This window comes from Saccostrea echinata, unplaced genomic scaffold, assembly GCF_033153115.1.
Source record: "Saccostrea echinata isolate AGI-Se365-2 ecotype Australia unplaced genomic scaffold, CSIRO_AGI_Sech_v1 ptg000047l, whole genome shotgun sequence".
Classification (NCBI taxonomy): domain Eukaryota; kingdom Metazoa; phylum Mollusca; class Bivalvia; order Ostreida; family Ostreidae; genus Saccostrea; species Saccostrea echinata.
Genome location: NW_026889796.1, coordinates 5,563,308 through 5,587,093, shown reverse-complemented (window position 1 = coordinate 5,587,093; position 23,786 = coordinate 5,563,308). Strand labels below are relative to the sequence as shown.

General features: G+C 33.4%; 3 protein-coding genes across 7 annotated transcripts; 1 reads left to right on the top strand and 2 right to left on the bottom strand.

Annotated features, from left to right (window-relative positions):
* Positions 1–912: 912 nt before the first annotated feature.
* On the top strand, positions 913–7,142 carry LOC133202732 (E3 ubiquitin-protein ligase TRIM33-like). 4 transcript variants are annotated; one of them, XM_061338605.1, is made up of 7 exons: positions 913–994; positions 2,282–3,748; positions 4,719–4,820; positions 5,092–5,133; positions 5,227–5,337; positions 5,482–5,523; positions 5,697–7,142. In XM_061338605.1, the coding sequence occupies exons 2-7, from the start codon at positions 2,287–2,289 to the stop codon at positions 6,338–6,340; spliced, it is 2,403 nt and encodes an 800-aa protein (XP_061194589.1). In that variant the 5' UTR covers positions 913–994; positions 2,282–2,286; the 3' UTR covers positions 6,341–7,142. The 4 variants fall into 4 exon arrangements, with proteins under 4 accessions (XP_061194589.1, XP_061194588.1, XP_061194590.1 ...); XM_061338604.1 differs by lacking the exon at positions 913–994 and having other exon boundaries at positions 2,225–3,748; XM_061338606.1 differs by lacking the exons at positions 913–994; positions 4,719–4,820 and having other exon boundaries at positions 2,225–3,748.
* Positions 7,143–8,903: 1,761 nt separating this feature from the next.
* Positions 8,904–9,625, bottom strand: LOC133202783 (uncharacterized). The gene is made up of 2 exons (XM_061338656.1): positions 9,528–9,625; positions 8,904–9,171 (listed from the first exon to the last, which is right to left on the bottom strand). The coding sequence occupies exons 1-2, from the start codon at positions 9,616–9,618 to the stop codon at positions 8,930–8,932; spliced, it is 333 nt and encodes a 110-aa protein (XP_061194640.1). The 5' UTR covers positions 9,619–9,625; the 3' UTR covers positions 8,904–8,929.
* A 6,770-nt stretch (positions 9,626–16,395) lies between these two features.
* On the bottom strand, positions 16,396–22,776 carry LOC133203010 (arginine and glutamate-rich protein 1-like). Of its 2 annotated transcripts, XM_061338862.1 has the most exons (6): positions 22,550–22,776; positions 21,464–21,490; positions 19,833–19,943; positions 19,324–19,549; positions 17,189–17,272; positions 16,396–16,921 (listed from the first exon to the last, which is right to left on the bottom strand). In XM_061338862.1, the coding sequence occupies exons 1-6, from the start codon at positions 22,726–22,728 to the stop codon at positions 16,760–16,762; spliced, it is 789 nt and encodes a 262-aa protein (XP_061194846.1). In that variant the 5' UTR covers positions 22,729–22,776; the 3' UTR covers positions 16,396–16,759. The 2 variants fall into 2 exon arrangements, with proteins under 2 accessions (XP_061194846.1, XP_061194848.1); XM_061338864.1 differs by lacking the exon at positions 21,464–21,490.
* Between the last annotated feature and the right edge of the window lie 1,010 nt (positions 22,777–23,786).

Genomic DNA, 23,786 nt, shown 5'->3' with positions numbered 1-23,786 from the left:
CTACATGTGTATAATGGATAAAGCTTTGGGAGAAAGCGGTTCGAATGAAAAATCTTCAATATCCAGAACAAATGATCTGCAATGTTATTATGGGGGGGGGGGGGTTACAGTTTATACAAAGCATTCAGAACATATCTGTGAAAATTATGCCGAGGGATACTCCTAATATTTCAGCAATTTTAATGTTACATTACGAAAAGAACAATACATGAATTGGTTGAAAATGAGTTAAAATTAGAATTCTCCCTCCCCTCCTCGAAATTGAATTTTGACGTTTGGATCACTAGATATCTTTGTAATATACTTACCTAGCTGACAGAGTACCATTTGGGGGGAGGGGAGGTGTAAAGTACTGTATTATAGTACACAACCCCATCTCCTTTCCCTAAATCATAACCTTGTGCCCCCAGTTTTAGGAAAAAGCCCCTCCGAAAGGTTTGCTAACAATTTCTTATTCCTTGCAGCCAAGTAAGGAAATATTGAACACTCAAAAAAGTCAAATTCTGTATGAAACTCTCCAGAAAAAAATATATACGTTTGAGTATCTCATAAAATACACAGCCATAAATCAATATTTTCTTTAAAGATCAGAATGCATTGAGTGGTTTCTTGACTGCAAGCTAATAGATCATAAGTATAAAATATTTATTTAATTATAAGATATTATTTCTGTGCACTTACGTATAGAAATTTTGGTAATCTGTACTTATCATTAAGCTGTTGACCCTGCGCCTGAGATTTTAGTTTCCACTTTGTTATTTAATTGGTTTTTATTGAATGTACATGGGATTTAAAGGGACTAGAGTTGTACCTGCAGATTTAAATACCAGTAACCCATTTATATATATTTACTACTACACCTGAAAAGTTTTTGACCAACTTGGAAGTCATTGCCGCAATTCCATCCAAGAACAAGTAAAAAACGACACAAGAAATTGATATGGCTTGAAAGCGCACTTTTTTCATACGTGTAACGGGATTTATATTTGTATATGTAAGTATATTTTTGTTTACCTCTTCTTCGCACGAAATGGGACATTTAAATATTTAATCAGATCTTTCTGCAAAATACCTATGTGACAGTTTCATTCAGTCAAGTATGACTTTTAATTTTAGACAAATGTATGTAAATCATATATGTAACTGGACATAGCTCATATTAATAATCAATGTTTTATCAAAATAATTAGCCATGAACCAAAAGAAGACACCCGCGTAAATTTGCCCAGACACGTTCCAATAATAAGTTGTTTGGCGCTGTAGTGAAAATTTAACATCTGGCGCCAGCAGACGCAAAAATGATTTTTAAGAAGATGTTTGATTTGCTTTGACACCCATAGCAATATCTACAGCATCTCTATATATAAATGACCCTACATGTTTGTCGTCTTTGCCAGCTATTCAAGCTTATATCCATTATTTCCAATTTTAAAATATTTATTAACATTTTCTTTGTAAACCCTTTTGCAAAACAATGGCCAGGACCTCCCATGCAGAGGGACCAAAAAAAATATATCCATGCATGCATTTAACACAAAGACGTATTTAATAATAAATTGCACAAGATATTTATTTATAATTAATTGATACTAAGTTCATTGGTTGGAGAAAAGGATATCAAAAATACAATACAATACAACAATACAAAAAAATGTACGTTGTAAACCTACATAGTAAATAACCTGGATATTTAAACCGTGATTGTGCCTTTTTTCCTCCAAAGAAATATTTGTTTGGCATCATTTCATTCTGTGTTCAAAACTTCAAAACCAGCATTGAAATAAGACCAGGGGGGTTCAATAATGCCTGAATAAGAGGCTAACAAAGGTTAATCGAAGAAGACAACCAAGTTCTATCTAAGAGTCGTCCTACATCTCAAAAGAATGAACATTCCACAAAATTAAATTAATTAAATGAATGAATACACATTACATAAATAAATGTTAAGGTAGCTTGGAGACCCCTTTTCAAGGCATATTTATTATCTTATTTACTTTACTTTTCTTGTTGTGTTAAGCACATCTAAAAGTTAAGCATCGATAAATTTTATCAATTGATTGAGTAGTTTGTATATCTCTAAATGTGATATGTTTTAAACTGCCTCAATAGATCTTATCATTTTTTGTGGCCCCAGATAGATTCAGTCTTTAAACTACCTGGATAAAATTCCATTGATCAATACCGCAATATACGACTTGATATGTAAGAAAAAAAATTGGCTTTAATTCAACTGGCGATTAAAATGAATTTCACATTCACAATCACATTCTCTTTGCTTTAGGTATAATGGAAAACACAGCTTTTACTAATTGCGTCCAATGTCACAATGAGTTTGACGAGAACAAGCGGTACCCCCACGTTCTATCCTGTTTGCACACCTGTTGCTCCTCTTGCCTAGAAAGAATCGTTTCCGGGAAGCAAATCTTCTGTCCGGAGTGCCACTCACAAACCGAAATTTCTAATGATCCCATCAAGGATCTACCTCTGGATACGGCATGTCGAAACTACTTAGACTTTGTTCGCATCCAAAGAAAGCCCTCAGAGATTCTATGCACAGATTGTCCCGATCAATCCTCAGCCTCGGCGTTTTGTAAGGAATGCTACAATTTCATGTGTCCAGAATGTACCTCTGCTCACAAGAGGACAGCAATCACTCGAAAGCACACAGTGGTATCCATTGGAGATCTGAAAGATTCTGGACTCCGGGAATTCCATCGGAAAGACACGTGCAACAAACCTGGACACGAGGAGCAAGTATTCACGTTCTACTGCGACAGACGAGGATGCGACGTTCCAATCTGTACACTTTGTGCCGTCTGCGACCACAACCAGACCAATGGTCACCTTATCCGGAACTTGAGCGATGTTTATGAAGATTCTAAGACAGTTGTGCAGAGTGTCATACGTGAGATCAACGCCCGCGGAACACCAATGTCGGAGGCTGTAGACCAATTAGAGCGCGTTGTTGACGAGTTAGCATCAACAGAAACCCAAATGAGCCAGGAAATAGACACCATTTTTGACAAATACCAGAAAATTCTGAACGAGAGGAGATACCAGTTGCAAATGGAGGTTCAAAATCACTGTCAAGTGAAAAAAAGAGACCTACAAGAAAAAGTCAAGACCTTAAAATCCTACACCACCGATGTTAAAACTGCCACAGATTTTACCAATCGGGTTTTGCTTTACACAACAGCAACAGAGTTCCTCAATCTCAAAAACATCATACTGAGGCGCATACTTGAGTTGAAAAATGTTAACGTATCTATTCCTGCAAAAGACGATGTTGCATTAAGATTTTTACGGGGAGTGAGTGATGACTCGTTCGTGCAGTTGATTAACGGCATTGGAAATGTGTCGTCCAGGGAAAGTCCAGTGCCTCAGAGCCCCCTGCATAACGGACACACAGAGTCTTCCATGAAAGCTGGTCGGTCTGAGTATGTTTCTTCGTTAAATCAAGAAAATGCTCGCTCACCTAGTCGGACATCACCCAGCGAAGCTTCGAGAAATACCACTTTTGCAACACCACCAACTCCACAGCAGCCTGCTTTGCGCAGCAGCGATTCGATTCCTATGCGTCAACTGAGCGTTCAGGCGACACCAACACTGACCAGAGAACCAGTCCAAAGACAATCAAGTCTTCCTGTGCCGATGGAGGAAAAGAGGAATATCAGCACAATCGCCATGATGAACGGTTTGCCCAAAAACCCCGCAGAAGAAAAAAGTTCCTTTTTTAACAGAGCTAAACGTAAGTGTTAATAAAAAGAATAAATGATTTAAAACCTGGTCAAACCAGAAGAGGGTGTTTGTGTTTGAGTCGCAGAAGTAAAAATGGATTTGGTAGTTTCACGTATATTTGTGCAAAAAGTGTGTTGCTTTTATTACGACTGGGTTTGGGGAATAGCTCAACTACTAACAGCAAATGCATATACACTAATTTCAGATGTTTTCTTATTTCAATACATCTTGTCAGTGTGTTTCGTACACTGTTAAAACAAATTCATCATCCAATGCAAAGAATTTTTTATTCAAAGTATACGTTAGGTGCTCCATGTACCAATTCCATTCGAAATTCGAAAATTGTTGGAAAGAAGGTCCAAATTTTGTTAATGAGTGTATATGACAAAGTATTTCACCATTGTTTCAGTCGTACAGTTCTAGTTTCAAGCAATTTAATCCACATTCGGGTCCAAAGTTTTCATCTTTACCAAAGAAAAATGCACAAATTAACAACCTCAAAGATCAACCCATATATCGCCTAAACTGTAAAGCTTCCTTGCAATTAATAAATCATTTAATTTCGTGGACACAGGTGATTGGGTGTTCGTTCTACTTTCTAGCTCTTATATCTTATATATACAATGTAATATGCATTATTCCTAACTCTCGCTATGAGTGAATATCCACTCTAAAAATTTAATTGATGAAAAAACTGAAGCAATCTCAGAATAAAAATTGGTGGGCAATCGGTAATCTACAATCTTATTGCAAAACATACAGTTGCATTGTTTTAAAGAAAGACATTTTAAAAATATTTCCTCTACGTGTTCATGTGCATGCAGTGATCTTTCCAGCAATATCACTTTCATATTAGATGAATCTGTGTCTTGAGCTTCATATTTTCTGTTCTCTTTTATCGACTATAATCTATTATTGCACTATAATCTTGAACTGAATATTGCTTCACGCTTTCATTATGGTTTCAATCAAATTCTTAGCATCTGATGATCACGTGACAGCTGACGTCACTGAAAAGAAACCACGTCCTGCCCCGTTAAAATTGGATTCACCTCAACCTTTAGGTTTGGGGGACTTTTTGCGTAAGTAATTTTGGCCCTTTGTGATTTTAATCCATTGTTGCAATTTCCACGATCCTATCATTACCTTGAAGTTAAAACCAAAAGTCTTATTATTTTTATCAGGTGTGTTTGTTTCATGATACATGTATTTTTGTGTGTGTGTATATTTGTATACAGTAAACATTTAGTTCTTTCCATATAAAATCTTACCCATATTGTACAAGTCTAACTGTTTTCTCATACTAATCCACAACATAATTACTAACACATTTTCTATCAACATTTTGAACAGGTAATCTAGAAATGAGAGGAGAATTACCTATGAAGAAGTCTGGTATGTCATAGATATTACAGACCATTAAATTTGAAAAACCATATTTTGCTGAGTTGATCAAACTTAAAGTGACTGGGTTGAATTCTTTTACAGAGAGGACAGTACAGGCCACTCGAGATTCTTTCCAGCAGTTGAGCCCAGATCGACCCTTCCAGCCGGTCACCTCTCCAATCTCCCCCAAGACACCCACGTCAGTGCCTCCTGGTAAGTCTTTTAAAAAGAGATGAACACATGTCAATATAGTTGTTCCTTTTGTGAGAGTTTCAGCATCGATAAGCAAGGTTGGCATTCCATTCATGCATTCTTTGAAGTGCATGTAAGATAATGGATTTTTTTTTTTAATTTCAGAACTGAAGAACCTTCCTGGTGTCATATATGGCGACGTCGTCTGTAAGTTTTCTTTCTTCGTCAGTTTTGGTTTAAAACCTAGAAAGAATTTAATAATTTGAATCCGATAAATAATTACCAAGATATCTCAACTGTGCTACAGCATTGCATAGACTTCTGCCAATCACTGAAATTCAGTTTTAATGTTAATCATTGGCAATAAAACAATATTTCAGGTCCAGAATTCACTTTTGACGTATTGACTATTCACAATGAGCGCGAGGTCTCTTTAGATGGTAAAGTCTTACGAAACAGAAAGACGGGCAAGCCCAGCAGCTGTGGCACTGCCGAGAAACAACTCCAAAATTACAAAGGAATCATAGGCAATTTTGCTTTTAAAGATCCCGGAAAGTACTACTATGAAGTGGACGTGTCCTTTACAATTTACCAGCCTTTAGAACAAACATGGCTAGTGTATGAGCTAGGCATCTGCCGCAAAGACATTATTGACACTCATCACACTGTGGAGCGCCATGAGCATGCGCGGTCCTGCTACGTTGCACGATACCCAGAGGACGGAAAACTTGCCCATGAATTCTGGCACAATCGTGATCTTCTGACATACGTGCCACTGTCAGATAACGCGGCGGGAATTACAGTGGAGTTGACCTATGGTTTGTTGATTGATACGAAACGACGAAAGTGGACGGTTGCAGACGTTGGGAAACAGAAGAAACTTCACACTTTCACAGGAATCGACTTCACCGAGGCGCTTCTACCAGTGTTTGGTACATATAACCCAGATCTTGTAAGCGTTGAAATGACTCTTAGAACAGGTTCAGAAATATCCGCTTTCCCGCCATTTTTAAAAGGGTTTTAACCTGCATGTTTTGAACAAAAAATTCACGATAAAACTGGATCAAATTTCAGACAAGGACTCTCTTGCAGATTCTTAGAGTCTTGTTCGGTTTAGCTAGGTTTTCATTTATTCACTTTTAATCTCCATAGTAGCGTGAGTAGATCATGGACAATAATGTGGAATTAAGCCCTACAAGTAACAAAATGAAATCTTACTATTGAATGCTGCTTCTTCTTGGCTACATTTCTTACATTTTTCATGCGGCTGGATAAAATTTATCCAACGCTTATGCGTGCATGTCTTTCGGAGTGATGTTAGAATTGGTCTTGTTCATCTTTCGTATCTTAAGAGTTTTTCCGAAAGAAATTCTATTAGTTGTTGTTCAGTATTGTGTTTGTTCAGTATTAACGGCCAGATGATCTTGCATTGCCTAGGAAGTACATTTTTCCTAAGCATATGGGTATTACATGTTTATTTTTTTAACGTGTACAACATCAATGCAAAAAAATTCACATGACCTTTCAAGAGAATTTAGTAATTTTAATTTTTTAATTCTTAATTTATTATTTTAGGAATAGCAAGCTCTAATCCAATTAGAAATCCAAGTACATGTGTACTCTTTTACCGAGTATATATAATGATGAATTATATATTTTAATACCGATAATTTTAGATAGTTCCTCTTAATTATTATTGCATGTATTAATATATGTACGTTGTATCAACATTAAAATGAGATTTGAGCTACATGCCTTTTGATGTGTAACTGCGTCTCAACTTTTGTACGTTAATAAAAAAAAACTGAAAAAATTCAATTATTGCATTCAGATGTTTTCTATTCCTTTCGATTATTGTCCTCGCACAAAATTTTCAGTTCAAAATAAAATTTGGATTGTATGATCCTCTGTTGGTCAGAAACATCCAATTTTATTTTCATTAAATTTGATTGTTATAAATTATGCATCAAATTTTATTCTCAATTGTGAATACATATCTTCATGTAATATCTTTAGTCATTTAATATGAAATCTGATTGCTGCATGCTTCCCTTCAATGAGGGTATTAACCGGTTACATATTTTACCAAAAGAAAACAAGAAAATTCAAAGAATTGTGGTCCCCCGCTTTGGTGTCATAGTGGTTGGGGTGCAGTTATTTAAGCATATTGTAATTATCATGTTTTTGTGTCCTTCAAACTTCTAGGTGAAGGTCATGAACTCAAAAATGATATACATTTCTGAAAGATATTGTCATAGGTAATGTAATGTAAAATATGAAGGCCCTATATTCTCTCATTCAAAATTAAGTTATTACCAGTGTTAAAAAATAATGAAATAATGACTTTGGTCAAAAAACAAAGTATATTCCGAAAGGTCTTGAAACAGGCAATGGACATGTCAAATATAAATGCCAAATCTTCTCTCATTAAAAATTATAAGCAAGGTATTTTTTTAAAATTATGTCAAACTTTAAGGTTAAGGTCAGAGTGTTAAAAATCATAGCACATTTGGAACATCTTGTCACAGGTAATGTATATGTCAAATATGAATGTCCTTTCTTCTGTCCTTCAAAAGTAAGCAGCAATAATATTTTTTGAAAATTAGGTCAAACTTGAAGGTCAAGGTTACGTGGTCAAATATCATAGCACATTTGAAAACTTCTTGTCACAGGTACACTTTTCAAATATGAATGTCCTATCTTCTCTCCTTCAAAAGTTAGCAGCAATGATATATTTTTTTAAAATTAGGTCAAACTTGAAGGTCAAGGTCACGTGGTTTAATATCATAGCACAACTTCTTGTCACAGGGAATGCACTTGTAAAATATGAACGCCCTGTCTTCTCTAATTCAAAAGTTAATTATCACCAATGTTATTTTTTTTTTTTTGAAGTGAATGTCATGGAGTCAAATATCATAGCATGATTAGAAACGACTTGTCACAGGTAATTATGAAACGCCTCAGCTGCCTTATGTGGAGAATATTCATAATATGCTGATAATTGAACATTATATGCTGATACTTCAACATTATGTGCTGATACTTGTCATTATATGCTGATATCAGCCTATAATGTTGAAGTATCAGCATATAATGTTAAAGTATCAGCATATAATGAATGTTCTCCACATAAGGCAGCTGAGGCGTTCCATAGGTAATGCACATGTCAAATATGAATGTTCTACCTTCTCTCATTCAAAAGTTATTAACAATGTTTAACTTTTCGAAAATTAGGTCAAACGTCAAGGTCACGGGTCACATGGAAAGGTCTTGTCACAGGTAATGTACGTGTGACATATGAAAGTCCTATATCTTCTCATTCAAAAGTTTTGACCAAGGTAAAAGTAATGCTAAAATTTTTAAAAAGTAGGTCAATCTTCAAGATCATGTCAAAGATCATAAAATATTTGGAAAGGTCTTCTTCTTCTTACAAGTAATGTACATGTGAAATATGAAAGCCCCATCTCTTATCACTCAGAAGTTATGACCAAGGTTAAAGGTTTTGTGACAGACTAACAGACAAATGAGATTTAATGTCCCCTCGCTTTCACGAAAGCGGGGGACAAAAAAAAAAAAGAAGAAACAAATTAGTCATAAAAATTTTTGATCAAATTTACTTTCCATTTCCAAGAAAGTGAGAAAAAAGGTTTATCGGTTGATGAATGGCTTGATTAATCATGGCAGCCAGTCGCCCTTTCCAGTACTCTCCAAGTTCGTGTAAAATATCATCCCTGGCTGCGCTCTCGTCCACAGTGTTTGCGGGCAGAGGACTTTCCGGAATATCCCTACCTCTGAAATACTCCCCGAGTTGTTGCAAAATTCCATGATCAGTGTTTGGTGGAGCAGTTGTGTGCGCTGTAAACAGCACACATTTTAAATATATGCATTTATCAACCATGGGATGGTGCACATATAATTAATACTGTGCAAAGAATATTCAATTGTATTAAGATACACAATTGTAAATCACTGCTGAACGTCAAAAAAAAAAAAAAATAAAATAAAATAAAAATCTGACAAGTCTATATTTCCTATTCCATAGGTTAAGGTAAAGGTATATGTCAGAATAACAGCAGCCAAATATGATACATGACAATGTAAATTTGAATGAAGAAGTATATATTTACCATATACATCTCTCTCTCTCTCTCTCTCTCTCTCTCTCTCTCTCTTATAGGAACTAGTATAAAGGAAAGTAATTAAAAACTCACGGGTTCTTTCTTCTAAATCACTTTGTAGGACGGGAACAGTAGACACTGACGTCATTAACATTACCAGCACCAGAAAAGTGACGACATTCATGGTGGAACCTGAACAAAACGTGCTTTTAGATATTTTTCAAGTCCTTTCCAAAATGCATTAAACAAACTATATCATTCGACCGAATCTTTATTTTATTTATTTATTTATTGTAATTCATGGTTCTGTTGATTTTACCTAAATAATTAATACTTTAATTTTAAGAAATATTTATTGATATTATTTACCATAAACCCCAATATTAACAGTTATATCTACTAACATTAGGTCTCCTTGTATAGTGTGTAACTTTAAGTAAACACGTAGCAGTGATTTTTGAATTCGAGGTGGGAACAGCCAGAAAATTACTGCAAGCACAAGAAATGAAAACAACAGCCAAAACTCGAAGAAAAAAAGGGAAAAATGGGGATGGGCATGCCGATCACACTGCATAAAAATTGGGGGGTCAAGCGGCCTTTCAATAAAACTAACAATAAAGACTATTATCGGAAAAATACGTGGGGTCAGCCCCCATCCCCCGTCTGATACTATACTGCCTATTAAAATTATTATTTACTAAAAAAAATTTAATGTAAATGTACTATTTTCCTAGGATGTTTTGGTGTTTTAAAGCACAATAGTAATACGAAATATCAAACTTCTTCAAACTGTATGATATGACTAGTTTATTTTAACTTAAAAATGTAGTTCGAAATCACAGCACCTGAAAGATGGAGGGGGACAAGGAGGAAGGTAGAAAGAGGAAATGAGGGAGGGGCGGAGTGAGAAGAGTGGGAGAGAGAAAGGGGATTGAGGAAAGTGGAGGGAGGAAAAAGGGTAACCCCTTGTCTACTCACTATTACTAAATACAAATAGATTTTTGTACTTTGTTGTAAATTTGTAATTTCGATAACTAAGGACATGAAAAAGAAAGTAAAACACTGTGTACATACTTAATAATTGCTAAAACATGCGTTTAACCTGAAATATTCCTTTAAATTAAAGACATTCTTATTCTTGCATCATCTCCCCAAAATCTATACTATAGTCTTTCTTATCTGCATGCATATTAGAATTACAGTCGAAGCACGTACCTCAGAATTTTTATTTTGTTTCAATACATATTTAATACGGTATATATAATATATATAGTACAATATTATTTTTTCTGTATTTAAAATGTACAACTTTGAGCAGTTTTGATTCTAACAAACTTTGGTGGAGGGGGTATTCTTTATAGATCTTGTACTGAATGAAAAAAAATATGGGTGGAAAATAAAATCATGAAAATGTCCCTATACATATTTCTGGATATCATGATTGATTAACATTTAACAAAATTGGAAATTATTCACAGAAAAAAGTCCCACTCCATCTGATGTTTCAAGCATTAGTATTTTTTCTTAACTATATATATAGAGTATATAAGAATGGCTTTAAAGAAAAACCTTGTCGTATTTTCTTGTTTTATAAATTAAAAAAAAAAAGCCTGCATGTACCGTTTTGCTTCTTATTTTTTGAATATCATAATCGTAAATGTCATTTACGTGGGAACCTACAGAAATGAACGAAGGACTAACTACATAAACTCATTTTAAAGCTCATTTACATGTTCAGATAAGGGACTATTACTTTAAGGTTCATCACCTCTCTGTTTACCTATATCAAATTTTGCCTTCACGCTAGTGGAGCTGTAAAGTATAACAAATTCCACAAAGAAAAATACAGGGCCAGATTTGTATTAAAACCGTACCTGGTACTTTCAGCATATATTGAATTGCAAAATTTGACAAAAATTGACTTTTAAATTTTTATAAAGGAATTATATTCATTTATTTCATTTAGAGTTATCTCTCTTATCAAAGGGTCGATGAACCTTAATTACATTGCTCCTCTATACTGCGACATCATCAAGAGTAAAGGTTACTTAGGTAACATTAAACAGGAATTTAATTTCAAATCTCTTGATATAACATGTATAATTATGAATTCATATTTCCACAAAATCGGTACATAATATATTTCTTATTTACTTATATATGTATTTGAACTAGTTCTCACCTGAAAAGACGAGTATGGCAAAGAGAATACTTCCATGTACCGTTCTTATCTTATTCCTGCCCTATTTGTACAGTTACACAGTTTCTGTCGTAATACAACGACATGAATACATGAACATAGAAAGGTCATTCAATTGTATGCAGAACAAAGGTACCGGTGGAAGAACTCGTGAAAGAATTACAGAAGACTAATGCATTCACGGTCTTTAGTCGAGTGATCTACATGTATAGTAGTAGACCAAGATGTACATATGTTCTAATTTACGAACTAAATGGAAAAGGCACTTTTTGGAACAATTTTCCAGGGGCCATCTGTCTATTATCATTTTCAAAAAGGAATGTCCGCACATATTCAATGTACAGAAAGATAGAAGCCATCTCACTCAATGCATTTCGTAAAAACTAACTCAGAAGTAAAAAATCCCCCAATCTATTTTTCATTTGGCCAACGTTATACAAACATAATCCATACTAAACTCATACACAATTGTATACTTACTATGATCTACACATACGAAATATTATTAATAGTCCTTTATGTTCATGTGGAAATTATGAAGATGTTTGCCTGTACTAGTTATCCAAATGCTAGGAATGATAACAAAAAACCCGCCTATTTTTACTTTACGAATTGATCACTATATATATTGACACAAATTTGTTATTATGGGGTGATGTAAATTTGCCTTTACAAACTAATACAAATATTTTTGCTGCTGTGCATAAATTTATTGATGAAACCTGTAGATTTTAAATTACTATATTATTGAACAGATTTTTCACTTGTATCACTTTTTTAAAAATTCATATTTCTGTACTATTTCAATTGCATGACATATAGTTATAAATATTTAAGGAGAGGAACTATAGTAAGTTGTAAGAACTTGTTTCCAATCCTAATAAAATATGTTCAAAAAACAAAAACAGAGTGGGCAATAGATTTCAGATTAATTATATGATCTGGTATAATTAGAGTCTGGCGTCATATATGAACCAATAAACCCTAGTACATGTATTTCGTTCAAACCATTTCACCCTGTACACGTTTTGATTTCAACAATCTGGTTTTGCCTGCATGAAGAAACATGATCAATTTCCTTGAACATGGAAATGGAAATGATATGCATGGTTGATCTATGATAACATGAAGAGATCTTTAATCATCTGAAGATATCATCAATTCTTTTGATACAAGCAACAATTCAATTAAAGGTCTTATTAAATTATTAATTATCCTCAATTCTGACTACTGAATTGTTAATATTGCTTACTCCAGTGGCGGATCCAGGAATTTCATAACCGGGGTGGGTGGGTGAGAAGCGGGGGGAGGGGATGGGTGGGTCTGCATTGAAGCCCCCATTGAGTTCAGGGCAAAGCCTTACGAATTCTTACAAATAAGAGGTGTTTTTCTTGATTTTAGGGTAATGAACATATATAAGTTCTACATACATGTACATGTAAAAATCAAACGGGATGGGAGGGGGGGGGGGGCGCTGGATCCGCCTTTGTGCTCTGCTGAACTGATGCGCGCAATAACTGAATCGTTGCTCTCTTCCTATAAATTAATGATAAGACAATTGTATTGATGTATGCAATAATTTCAATATAAGAGAACAAAAATTTAATTAACGAGAGCAATAATGAAGTATTTCTACCTCCAGAATCTATTGATTTATTCCGTACATCAATTCAAATAATTGAATAATTACTCTAGCTTCTCAATTGACTTACAGATATAAGTAATTCAATTTATGCGTGCAACAATTCTTTTAAAAAGAGCGATTATTTGATAATGGTACCTTTCAATTCACCATATCCATGATTTAAATAATTATCTCTGAATTGTTGCGCGCATTCATTCTCCTAAAAAAAAAAATCCTTGTAAAATATTTAAATTTAAAAGTTATATCTTCAATTAAAGAAAACACCAATAATTTATACAGGGATCTAAATAAATTTTTGCCAGCAATAATTCCACCATATTCTTAAGCTCAACAATTGAATTGCTGGAAACATCAATTGAATTATTGCGCGTATTGAATTAATTGATGAGAGCAATGATTGAATCAATGCACGCATTAATCAATTATTGCTTTTATCAAGTGAATTGATGTTCAAATCAAATCAATTATTGTTCTTATCAATGCGCATATCCATTGATTGACGATATCAATAATTGATTTGATGCGCGGTCAATTCAGTTATTGCGCAAATTAATGATATATTCAACATATTTATATACATGTAATTTGAGTTTTTGTTAAGGAGATGGGCGAACATAGCGTGCAGAAAGCCTATAGCTTCAGAAATATAAAAATCATGTTCAGTTTCTGAATTTAATATTTAGAGAAAAGTTCTCATTATTGAAATTTATGAAATTGTCATAAACAAAACTTTTCTGAGGAAAATTTTCTCGGCAAAATTTATTCTTTCATTAAAAAAATTACTGTGGTATTCACGGGGTTCGAACCCTAGCAATAAAAATCCTGAGTATCATTTTCTTTCGAGACTAGCACGCTAACCACTAGACTACCCAAGTCCTGACGATCATTGGCATTTAAATCATGTTTGTGATATGACCCGGCCTTGACTTAATGGACTTCAAGTATTTCTCGAAAACATGCGAATGTTTTGTCATAAAAGTATATTTTTAAGGTATAATAGATCATTGCTCCATATTTTTGGTAACCAAAAAATGTATATTTTTATGCAAACTTTGAGGATTAACTTTCAAAAAGGTGGAGCGAAGACCCACTCATATCGAAAAATAGTGTTAAAGTATGAGAAAGTGACTCTTTTTGCCCGCTTTAGTGTGTGTCTAATATTTCACAGGCAAATAATTTCAATCTTTGAGGGATTTTTGCAAATTGTAGAGATTTTACACAAAGTATATTTTAATGTTAGATGAAATATCAAGGAAAATTTTGATATAATTGAAATTTAATTTTTCATCTTCATGTTTGTCACACTATAGGCTTATCGCTCGTCATGTTCACCCATCTCCTTTGGAGCTCCATACTGGTCAATTTCTGCAAATCCTCGCACAATTCTTCAACACACACGTAGCTTTATCAGGATCCATGTTTATCATTCACACCTTGTAGATATAAGATCATCAGATTGAAATAAAAGATAAAACCCATGTCATTTTTTAAATAAACAGATTTTCGACTGAAGCTTCCTGAGTCATAAACTGAAAATCTTCTTCCCTACTCATAGGCATTTAGCAGGAATGCTGTTTCCTTGATTATAATAGTCTTCTACAAAAATTGTGAAATTAATGACCTCTGGGCCAATGTTTCAGGATAAGGCTAAGGAGATATTGTTCGTGTACATTGAAATTACGGCATTGAAAATCTTCCTTCTTTACACTAGCAAATCTAGCAGGCCAACTGTATGCATACATTGAGCCACTACCCTGCCACAAAAATTTTAAGAGGAAATGATCCTTTTTATGCCCCCGGATCGAAAGATCCCGGGGGTATATTGTTTTTGTCCTGTCTGTCTGTTTATCTGTTTGTCTGTTGTCAACTTTAACCTTGCCCATAAATTTTGATTGGTTGGAGCTATGACTTTCATATTTCACATGTGTATTCCTTGTGACAAGACCTTTCTTTGGGTACCATCATATTTGACCTTTTGACCTTGACCTTGGAGTTTGACCCACTTTTGCAAAATTTTATGAGACTTTAACCTTGGTCATAACTTCTGAACAGTTGGAGCTTGGGGTTTCAAACTTCACATGTGTATTCCTTGTGACAAGACCTTCCTCTGCATATCAACCTCTTTGACCCTTTGACCTTGACGTGTCACCTACTTTCGAAAAACTTTAATCTTGTCTATAACTTTTGAATAGTTGGTGCTAGGGCTTTCATAGTTTACATATGTAATCCTTTTGACAAGACTTTCCTTTGGATACCAACAACTTTGACCTTGACCTTGATGTTTTACTTACTTTTAAAAAACTTTAACCTTCGCCATAACTCTTGAACAGTTGCAGCAAGGGCTTTCAAATTTAACATTTTTTATCTTTTGGCCTGGATTTTGACTTGTATTTGAGAAACTTTAACCTTCGCCATAAGCTGCCATCAGTGTTTTACAAACACATCTTGTTTTTCCCTTTTTTGTGTGTGTCTGCTATTTTGTAGACAAATAAATTCAATATTTGTGAAAGTATTGCAGATTGTGGAGATCTCACACAAAGTATGCATTAATGTCAATTGAAACATCAAAGAAATTTTTTTATGATTGAGATTTAAAAATTTTCACTAACCATGGCCATATTTCACATCTTATTTGCCCATCTTCTTGGTCAATATTGAAATTTATTATGCAGTGCACCTCATTTTCTTTATTCCCAAATTCCTAGAAAACAAGCTGGATAAATAGAATTCTCACTTAAAAGTACAATTTATTCCATGAGGCCAGAATTTTTCAGACCAAGGTGGGGTAAGTAGCCATAGCTTGAGAAACTCATGATACTCAGGTGACTGTCAAGGCCCAGAGGCTCTTATTACTAATTTTCACAATTGAGGCTCTACTGTTCATGATCAGTACAAATAATTCATGGTTTTAAAAAGTTTTTTTCATCGTTTTAAATCTTGTATAGATTTATTTGCCCAGCTCCATTACTGAATGATGCCTTTTTTTAATGCTTGCATATATGGCAATAAAATCATCCATCATTCTATATAATACCTGCCTTTCTATACAATGAATTACATTTTAAATGCCACTATGAAAGCATTTTCCCCATCCTGTTTTAGAAACAAAAGAAATGAGTTTCTAGTATTGATTTTAATTCACATGATTTATCGATTTACAGTTAATATGAGATGATGTGAAGGAACATAAACAAAAACAAACACAAATAAACATGACGGAATTTAAAGATGCAAGGAATTGCCACAGCATTTATATATATGAATGTTTGCATCAAATAAATTCCAATCATGTAAAAATGTCCGCATGCTCCTGCTTTCCTGGAAGGCAGATAGATCCACTCGAGGAATATTTATCATACATGTATGTGTGGGAAAAGGACCTGGACTTCATCTTAATCCTTGTGATAAGGATTTTTGACTCTGAATAACTTATTCTTAACCTGATACATGTAAACACTAAATCAAAACAATGAGCCATAACTATTTCCCCCCTAAACTGAAAGACAATTTGGGTCTTGCGTTCTTTTTGTTCAAAATAACTTCTTGTTCTCTTTTTTTTCTTTTCCTGTCTTCTTCCTCCATTCGTTGCTTTTCTTCGAGCATGCGTCTCTGTTCCTCGACCAATTTCAATTGCTCTTCAGCCTGACACGAGAATAAAATTGCTAGACTTTGTGCAATTTATAATGACAACAAAGGTTTAAACCATTAGACATAAATCTCACAAAAATGCCCAATTTGGCACCCCCTCCTTTTCATACAAATTTAAAAATTTTCACTGCACAAAAAAAATTGGGGGTTATTTGGTCATTTCACAAGTTGAATCTTAATGAATATCATGGATCCACTCCTGGTTTGTTCATTACCCCATTAATAAACAGTTTCCTATCCTTACAACATGGTAAAACCTACCAATTTCTTTTGTGCCTCTTCTATTTTTCTGTTGTTTTCTGCCATTATATCCTCCAACTCCTGTCGTTTGAGTTTTTCTTCCTCCTACAAATATTTTTGACTAGATCAGAAAGGGTGTGGAACATTTAAATAGTATGAATAAAATAAACAACTGAACATAGAACGTTAAGTATAGCAGTAAATTTGATATTATGTCAACTTGAAAAAAATTCTTTTACATGTCATCAACAATATTATCAAATTTTCAATTTGATCAATCAATAAAATAATAAATTTTACCCTAAAAAAAAGCCAACAACATGAGAATACATGTAGAATGAATTTCTAAATATTACTTAGTAAATAATGGTAAAAGAAGTTTATGTAATTATACACATGCCACAGGATTGATTTCTTGTAAGAATTCAATCTAATTGTGACTGCATATACATTGCAGGACATACAATCAACATTGTATCAGTGCAAATTTGACAGCTGTAAAATGATGATTAGGCAGTTATATTAGATAAGTTACCTCATAACTTTACATACCAATATCTGCAGTGAAATTCCTCCTCTTCCGAAAATATCTACACATTCAACTGGTGGATAGCCATTATATACTAATTCTTCAATCCAGGATTTTAATTTGCTTTTAATTCTAATTTACTAATTTTGGAGCCCAGATCATATTTCCTACGCAATACCCAATGTTAAACTACACTGCCTCCCCGTAAATTCACAAGAAATCTTACAATGTCAATAGTAACCGGCCAGTTAAAAGTGTGTCTTGGATGGAAATGTCATAACAATGTTAGATTGTTTATGTCAAGACAACAATTCAATACTTGCAATAATATGCGAATGCTGTACATGGAATCTTTATACAAGTAAACAGCAAAACCTAGAAGAGATCGGGGTAAAATTGAGAAATCTTAACACTTACATGATCATGTGGCTCTAAAATATTGGCTAAAAAAATATATACAATTGCTGAAAACAAAAACATCAGATAACACATGCACCAAGAACTTTCATGATAAGGCTTTTTTTTCAGGCTTGGCCACAAGCATCCATAGTATATCAAAGGCTCAACAACAACCAAACATTTCAAGTGTACTGTACATTTTTTTAATTGTGTATCCGATACGAAACTTGGCCCTGAAAAACTATGCTTGCTTTCCTTGTGACCTTGCTCTGAGGGAAGATAGAGGTCTGTTCATTTTTTCCTACTCTTGTGACCTTAATCGATTCTAAATCAACTATGTTAACTTTTCCAGATCTTTTTTTTCTATTCACTTTCCATTCGTGAGCTAAAAGTAGCATTAAAATTTCTATTTCTGTAAAAGTTTTAATGACAGAACTACTATGTGTTAACAAAAGTTAAAAAAAAAAGTTTGAAAAAGTTAACAAAGTTATGTAGATTTGTTCATATTTGTTGTAAAAATATAATATAGATAACACAAAGGACAAAAACACAAAGAATTGTAAAGGAACATCAAACACTACAAAACACATATTTTCTAACCCTATCTTACATGTATAAGAACTGTCTCAGGACATTTCACTGCTCACTTTTAAAAACATTTCACAGATCATAAGACCATTTTATAACCATTTTTGTATCTATAAATTTAAAAAGGAGAAAAGCTATTATAAAAACTGAATGTAAGGTTAAAAATTCTTGGATAACTTAAGCATGCAATGTCAACATGTACACTATATATCAAAATTCAGAGGTACAGATTAATTTGTTTTAAAACCACATAAACATACAGCTCTACATACAAGTACAATCTCAAGTATTATCTGGGATTTCTTTAACATGTTTAACAAGGAAGTGTAATGTATACAAGAAAAATCTCAATAATGTACATTTATTAAAAGATCTAAATAATTGTTAAAACGTGAGACAAACTCCAAATTTTTACTTCATTGGAATGTATTATGAACAAATCTACATTTTTTTCTTTGAAATTAAAAAAAAATATGGAACCAATTGAAAATATTTCTATTTTTTGCTTTATAATTGACATTAACACAAGCACACAGAATTATCAAGATGTTCTGTGACCAATTGTGACTAGAGCTGAATTATTCTCGAATTCTGAACAGACCCCTACCACCCGTACACTTAGAGTCAAACTTTTCATTACCTCCTTCTTTTTCTGAGCCTCTAACTCAGCCTCTCTTTGGCGTTCTAGTTCCTCCAACATTTGTTTCTCCATGATTTTTTTAGCCTCCTCCACGCGTCGCCGCACCTCAGCCTCGATTTCATCTTTCCGCCTTTCCAGTTCCTCCTCCACACGTTTGGCCACTAACTCTTCCACTCGCCGTGCTACTTCCTCTTCTATTAGTTTCTCTTCTAATTCTTTCTGTCGTCTGTCAAAAAAATCACAAAGACTAAAAGTGAGTAAAACAATACAGGAAAACTATTCGTGTGTAACTTAAATATCTTTTTTTTGGTTCCGATTATACTCTGTGAATTCAAATTTTCAGAATCTCATTTGATAGTCAAGATCAACAAAGTCATAATTTCTAGTGGAGAAAAAAGATAAGACTTTGCACATCATTGACATCAACATGTTTTTCCCCGTTGTTTAAACCTTTTAGTGATAATTCATTAATTAAATTAATCTCTGTAATGTAATCATTCAATAATTACATTAATCTCTGTCGCTCTAGCTCTGCCTTCTTCTCTTCTTCCTCTCTTCGCTTTGCTCTGATTATTAAGTCATCATCACTACTGGAGCTACTTGAAGAGGGCGTCCTTTTTCTGGGGAAAAAAATCAAAAAAAATTTAAAATATCTTCCATATCTCAGCACGATATCTTTAAAATACTGTTGATTTATGGTAATTTCATGCTAATTGTCATTCTGTGATCCTAAAATACGACAATTTGTGTTGCAATACTTTTTAAACAAAAACTTACAATTCCTTTATAAATATACATATATAACTTAAAATGAATTATCCTTTATGAGTCAATATAAAATGTACATTTTCATACAAGCAAAGTAAGCAAAAATGTGTATTGTGTACATGTAATACTTCATGCTCTATAACATTATAATGTATAGATGGTACTGATCAAAATTTAGCAGTGTTTTTTCAAATTTTTAAAAATCCCCCGTAACATTTCGTTCCTACTTTAAACAAAATAACTTCCTATAAAAATTTTTTTGTACAAAATACAAAGCTATCGAAAAACTTCCTTTCATGATCAAAGTTATGATTTACTGCTAGTAAATATTTGTCCATCAAGATTTAGTACAACACTGAAAGTTATGTTATGCATCAGATTAAAGATTTCAAGGGGTCTTATAAACATTGAAGAGGCATTCATAGAGCATACATGTTTACCAGCAAAGGAGAAAAATTAACAACATGTCATGATAGCAACTGAAAATGACCAAATTATATAAAGTATCATTGTCCAAAACCAAGGATTAGCTAAGCTGCATTCCTTTTTCAGTTACGTTAGATGGATTTGCTCAAAATTGTTCCTTTTCTGAAATACATGATTAATTATATTAATCTTTACCAATTAGTGTTGACAATTGAAGGACATGGCAATGTGTATGCTTTGCTTCTGCTGTGTAACTTTATTTAACAGATGATGTAAATTAACTTTCATTACCAGTACTTGGTGGTCAAATCAATATGAATTTTTTTACTATGTCAATACCTAGTGTGTGCACTATGTGTAATCCCATTAGGGAGTTTTGATGTCATAACTGCAATTTAAAATCTTACAAAGTTTTAAAGCTACCTCTTTTCACTAATCCAATTTGTCGATATGCAGTAGAGGTATGTCAATTCATGTAATGGCTTTACCAGCTGTTTATATTGAAACAACTTCTGCTTTTTTATTCTATTATAAATTTACTTACAAAATAGAATATTAAGTTCTTGTTCTTTGACAGTTACTTTGATTGATTCATATAAATAGGTGAATATTCATGAAATCAGAAAATGAACATAAGATGATTATGAAATAAGCCATGGATGTTGGAGAAAAGGAATGCAGCATAGTCTATTATGGGTATCTGATAATGTTGAAGTATTAAGTCTAATGCATATTTCCATTTTGAAGTTTTTTTTTCAGGCAAAAATAAAATGTCTAATACTGTACTTTAATTTGAGTATTTGTCAATCAATCATGTATCAAAAATACTAAAGCTTAATTTTGTAAGTTAAGCAAAATGAAGCATATATCCAAGTGTATTATGCTCCTATGGCAAAAAGATTCTATCCAGAAAAACAAAAGTGATATTTATGCTGATATTAAGTACCTGTCCAAGTTTCCAGATAACTTAGCTCTACAAAGTATAAAGATATTAACTTATTAATCACATGATACAACAAAATCCATGGGAACAGTCAACACTAATGATAGATAATTCATATGAATATTCTGATGCATGGCATTACAATTGTCAATTCAACTGAGCAATATTTAATCTTGAAATAAGATGCCCATGGTCCACATCCCTTCACTAAGTCACCTTGGCCCTGCTGTTTTTCGAAGATTTTTAAAAGATTTTTTCCCCATCTACAAGAAAATCTATTTCCAATTACTTCCAAGAAAAATTTCAATCCCTAATTGTGGCCATACCCTGGGCCCGATTCATTTAAACAAACTTGACCCTTCATCTAAGAATGCTTTGTGGCAAGTTTGGTTCAAAATGGCCCCCTTGTTCTGAAGAAGTTGAAAATGTAAAAAGTTTACAGAAGACAGACATTTGATCAGACCTTTGGCTCTGATGGGCAGGTATAAATATTCCTATTGAAGTAAAAAATAATGTACAACTTTGGAAAAGTGCAAAGAGGTGGAAATTTAACTTGGCTAACTATTTTACCTATCTTCAGATTGTCTAAAATGTCTTATGTTCAATTATGCAACATAGACCATTGCACATATCAAAACATTATATTTTAAACTAATGCAGATGGCGACTTGCAACAGCTTGTGTAAAAATATACAGTAGTCGGATCTTCTTTACTACCTGATCTTATTTCAAATAATGGAATTCTCGAACAATATGATAACATTGTTACATAATAACAATATGCTTATTCAACCTATCATCACATTTTTTGTATACATTTTTTACGGGTGACAGAAAAGACCCCTTCTACCCGATATACTGTAATACAGGTAACACATCCACTTATAAACTACTTAGGTATAATTAACTATATGCTCTTTAAAAATTGCGTTTCTTTTGTCAACTTGTCCGAGCTTATGGAGTCGGATGATTGGACGTACAAATTAAGCATCAACTGTCGAAACATTATGAAATTAGTATACATTGTTAAAAATGTAATTGACAAGGATATGAAATATGAGCTCTTTGACCCAGTGACTATATATTTACCTTTCTCTTCTTCTCTTTCTGTCTTTTGACCTTGAACGGTTTCTGCTGGAATTATGTCGGTTCGACACCGAAGATCTTGCCTCTCTGGATCTTGATCTGGATCGTGTGCGTCTTTTCTTGTGTTTAGAACGATGCCTCTGTCTGCTGGAAGATCTACTTCTGCTTCTTGATCTACCCATGACGATCAACAAACCTGTACAATATGGCGGACACTACAAGTTGCTACGTCTAAAAACCGAACTATACCCTTTAAACACATAAAATCAAATATTTTCGACATGTATACATTAAAAAAAACAAGAAGAAAAAAATCTTTTTTTAAAATTATCAAAATATGTTTATTGAAGATTATTTCATGAAAAGTCTTAAAACATGGACATGAAATGAAACATCAATCGATATAAGGGTGTTACTATTCAACGCAAAATGTTTTTGACCTGGGATTTTCTCCCCTAAAATTTCCACTTTTTTTTTATACATGTATATCTGAACTTAGCTATGTCAGTACTTATGGAAAAGGCCAGAAAAGGCTATTTTAAGATTAAGAAAACTATTGGTTTGGATAATCCATGTAAACTTTTGGGAAAACTCTTTGACTCGATTATAACACCAGTTCTTCTTTATTGTTGTGAGTTCTTGGGTATTATTGGTGAAAATTCTATAATTGAAAAATTTCACATGAACTTTATTAAGGAAATTTTAGGAGTACATTGTAAAACTACTAACGCTCCCTGCAGAGCAGATTTAGGCAGACATCCCCTGTGGACAAGAATACATTTTTCAAGTATAAAATTTAGGAACCATCTTATTACTTCCAAGAATACGTTAGTATTTAAAATCTATAAAGCAACAGTCAAAACAAACTCATGGACTAAAAATATTTTTTTTTTCAATTTTTAACAAGTTAGGATTTTCATTCATTACCAAAAAAAAGAAAATTCAATAAAATCACTGCTGAAAAACATAAAACAAAGAATATCGATCAGAGCAATGCTTACAAGAGGAATATGCAAAGATTCATAATTCATAAAAAAAAATATCAAGTTAATGTTTTTAATAATTTCAAACGCTGTGGATACACTGATATATTAAAAAAGAAAACAGAGAGATCAATTATTAGCAGGTTGAGACTTATTGCACATAACCTTGCCATAGAAAAAGGGAGACATTTGTCTATACCCACAGATAAAAGATTTTGTAATATTTGCAACACGGGGGGGGGGGGGGTGAAGATGAA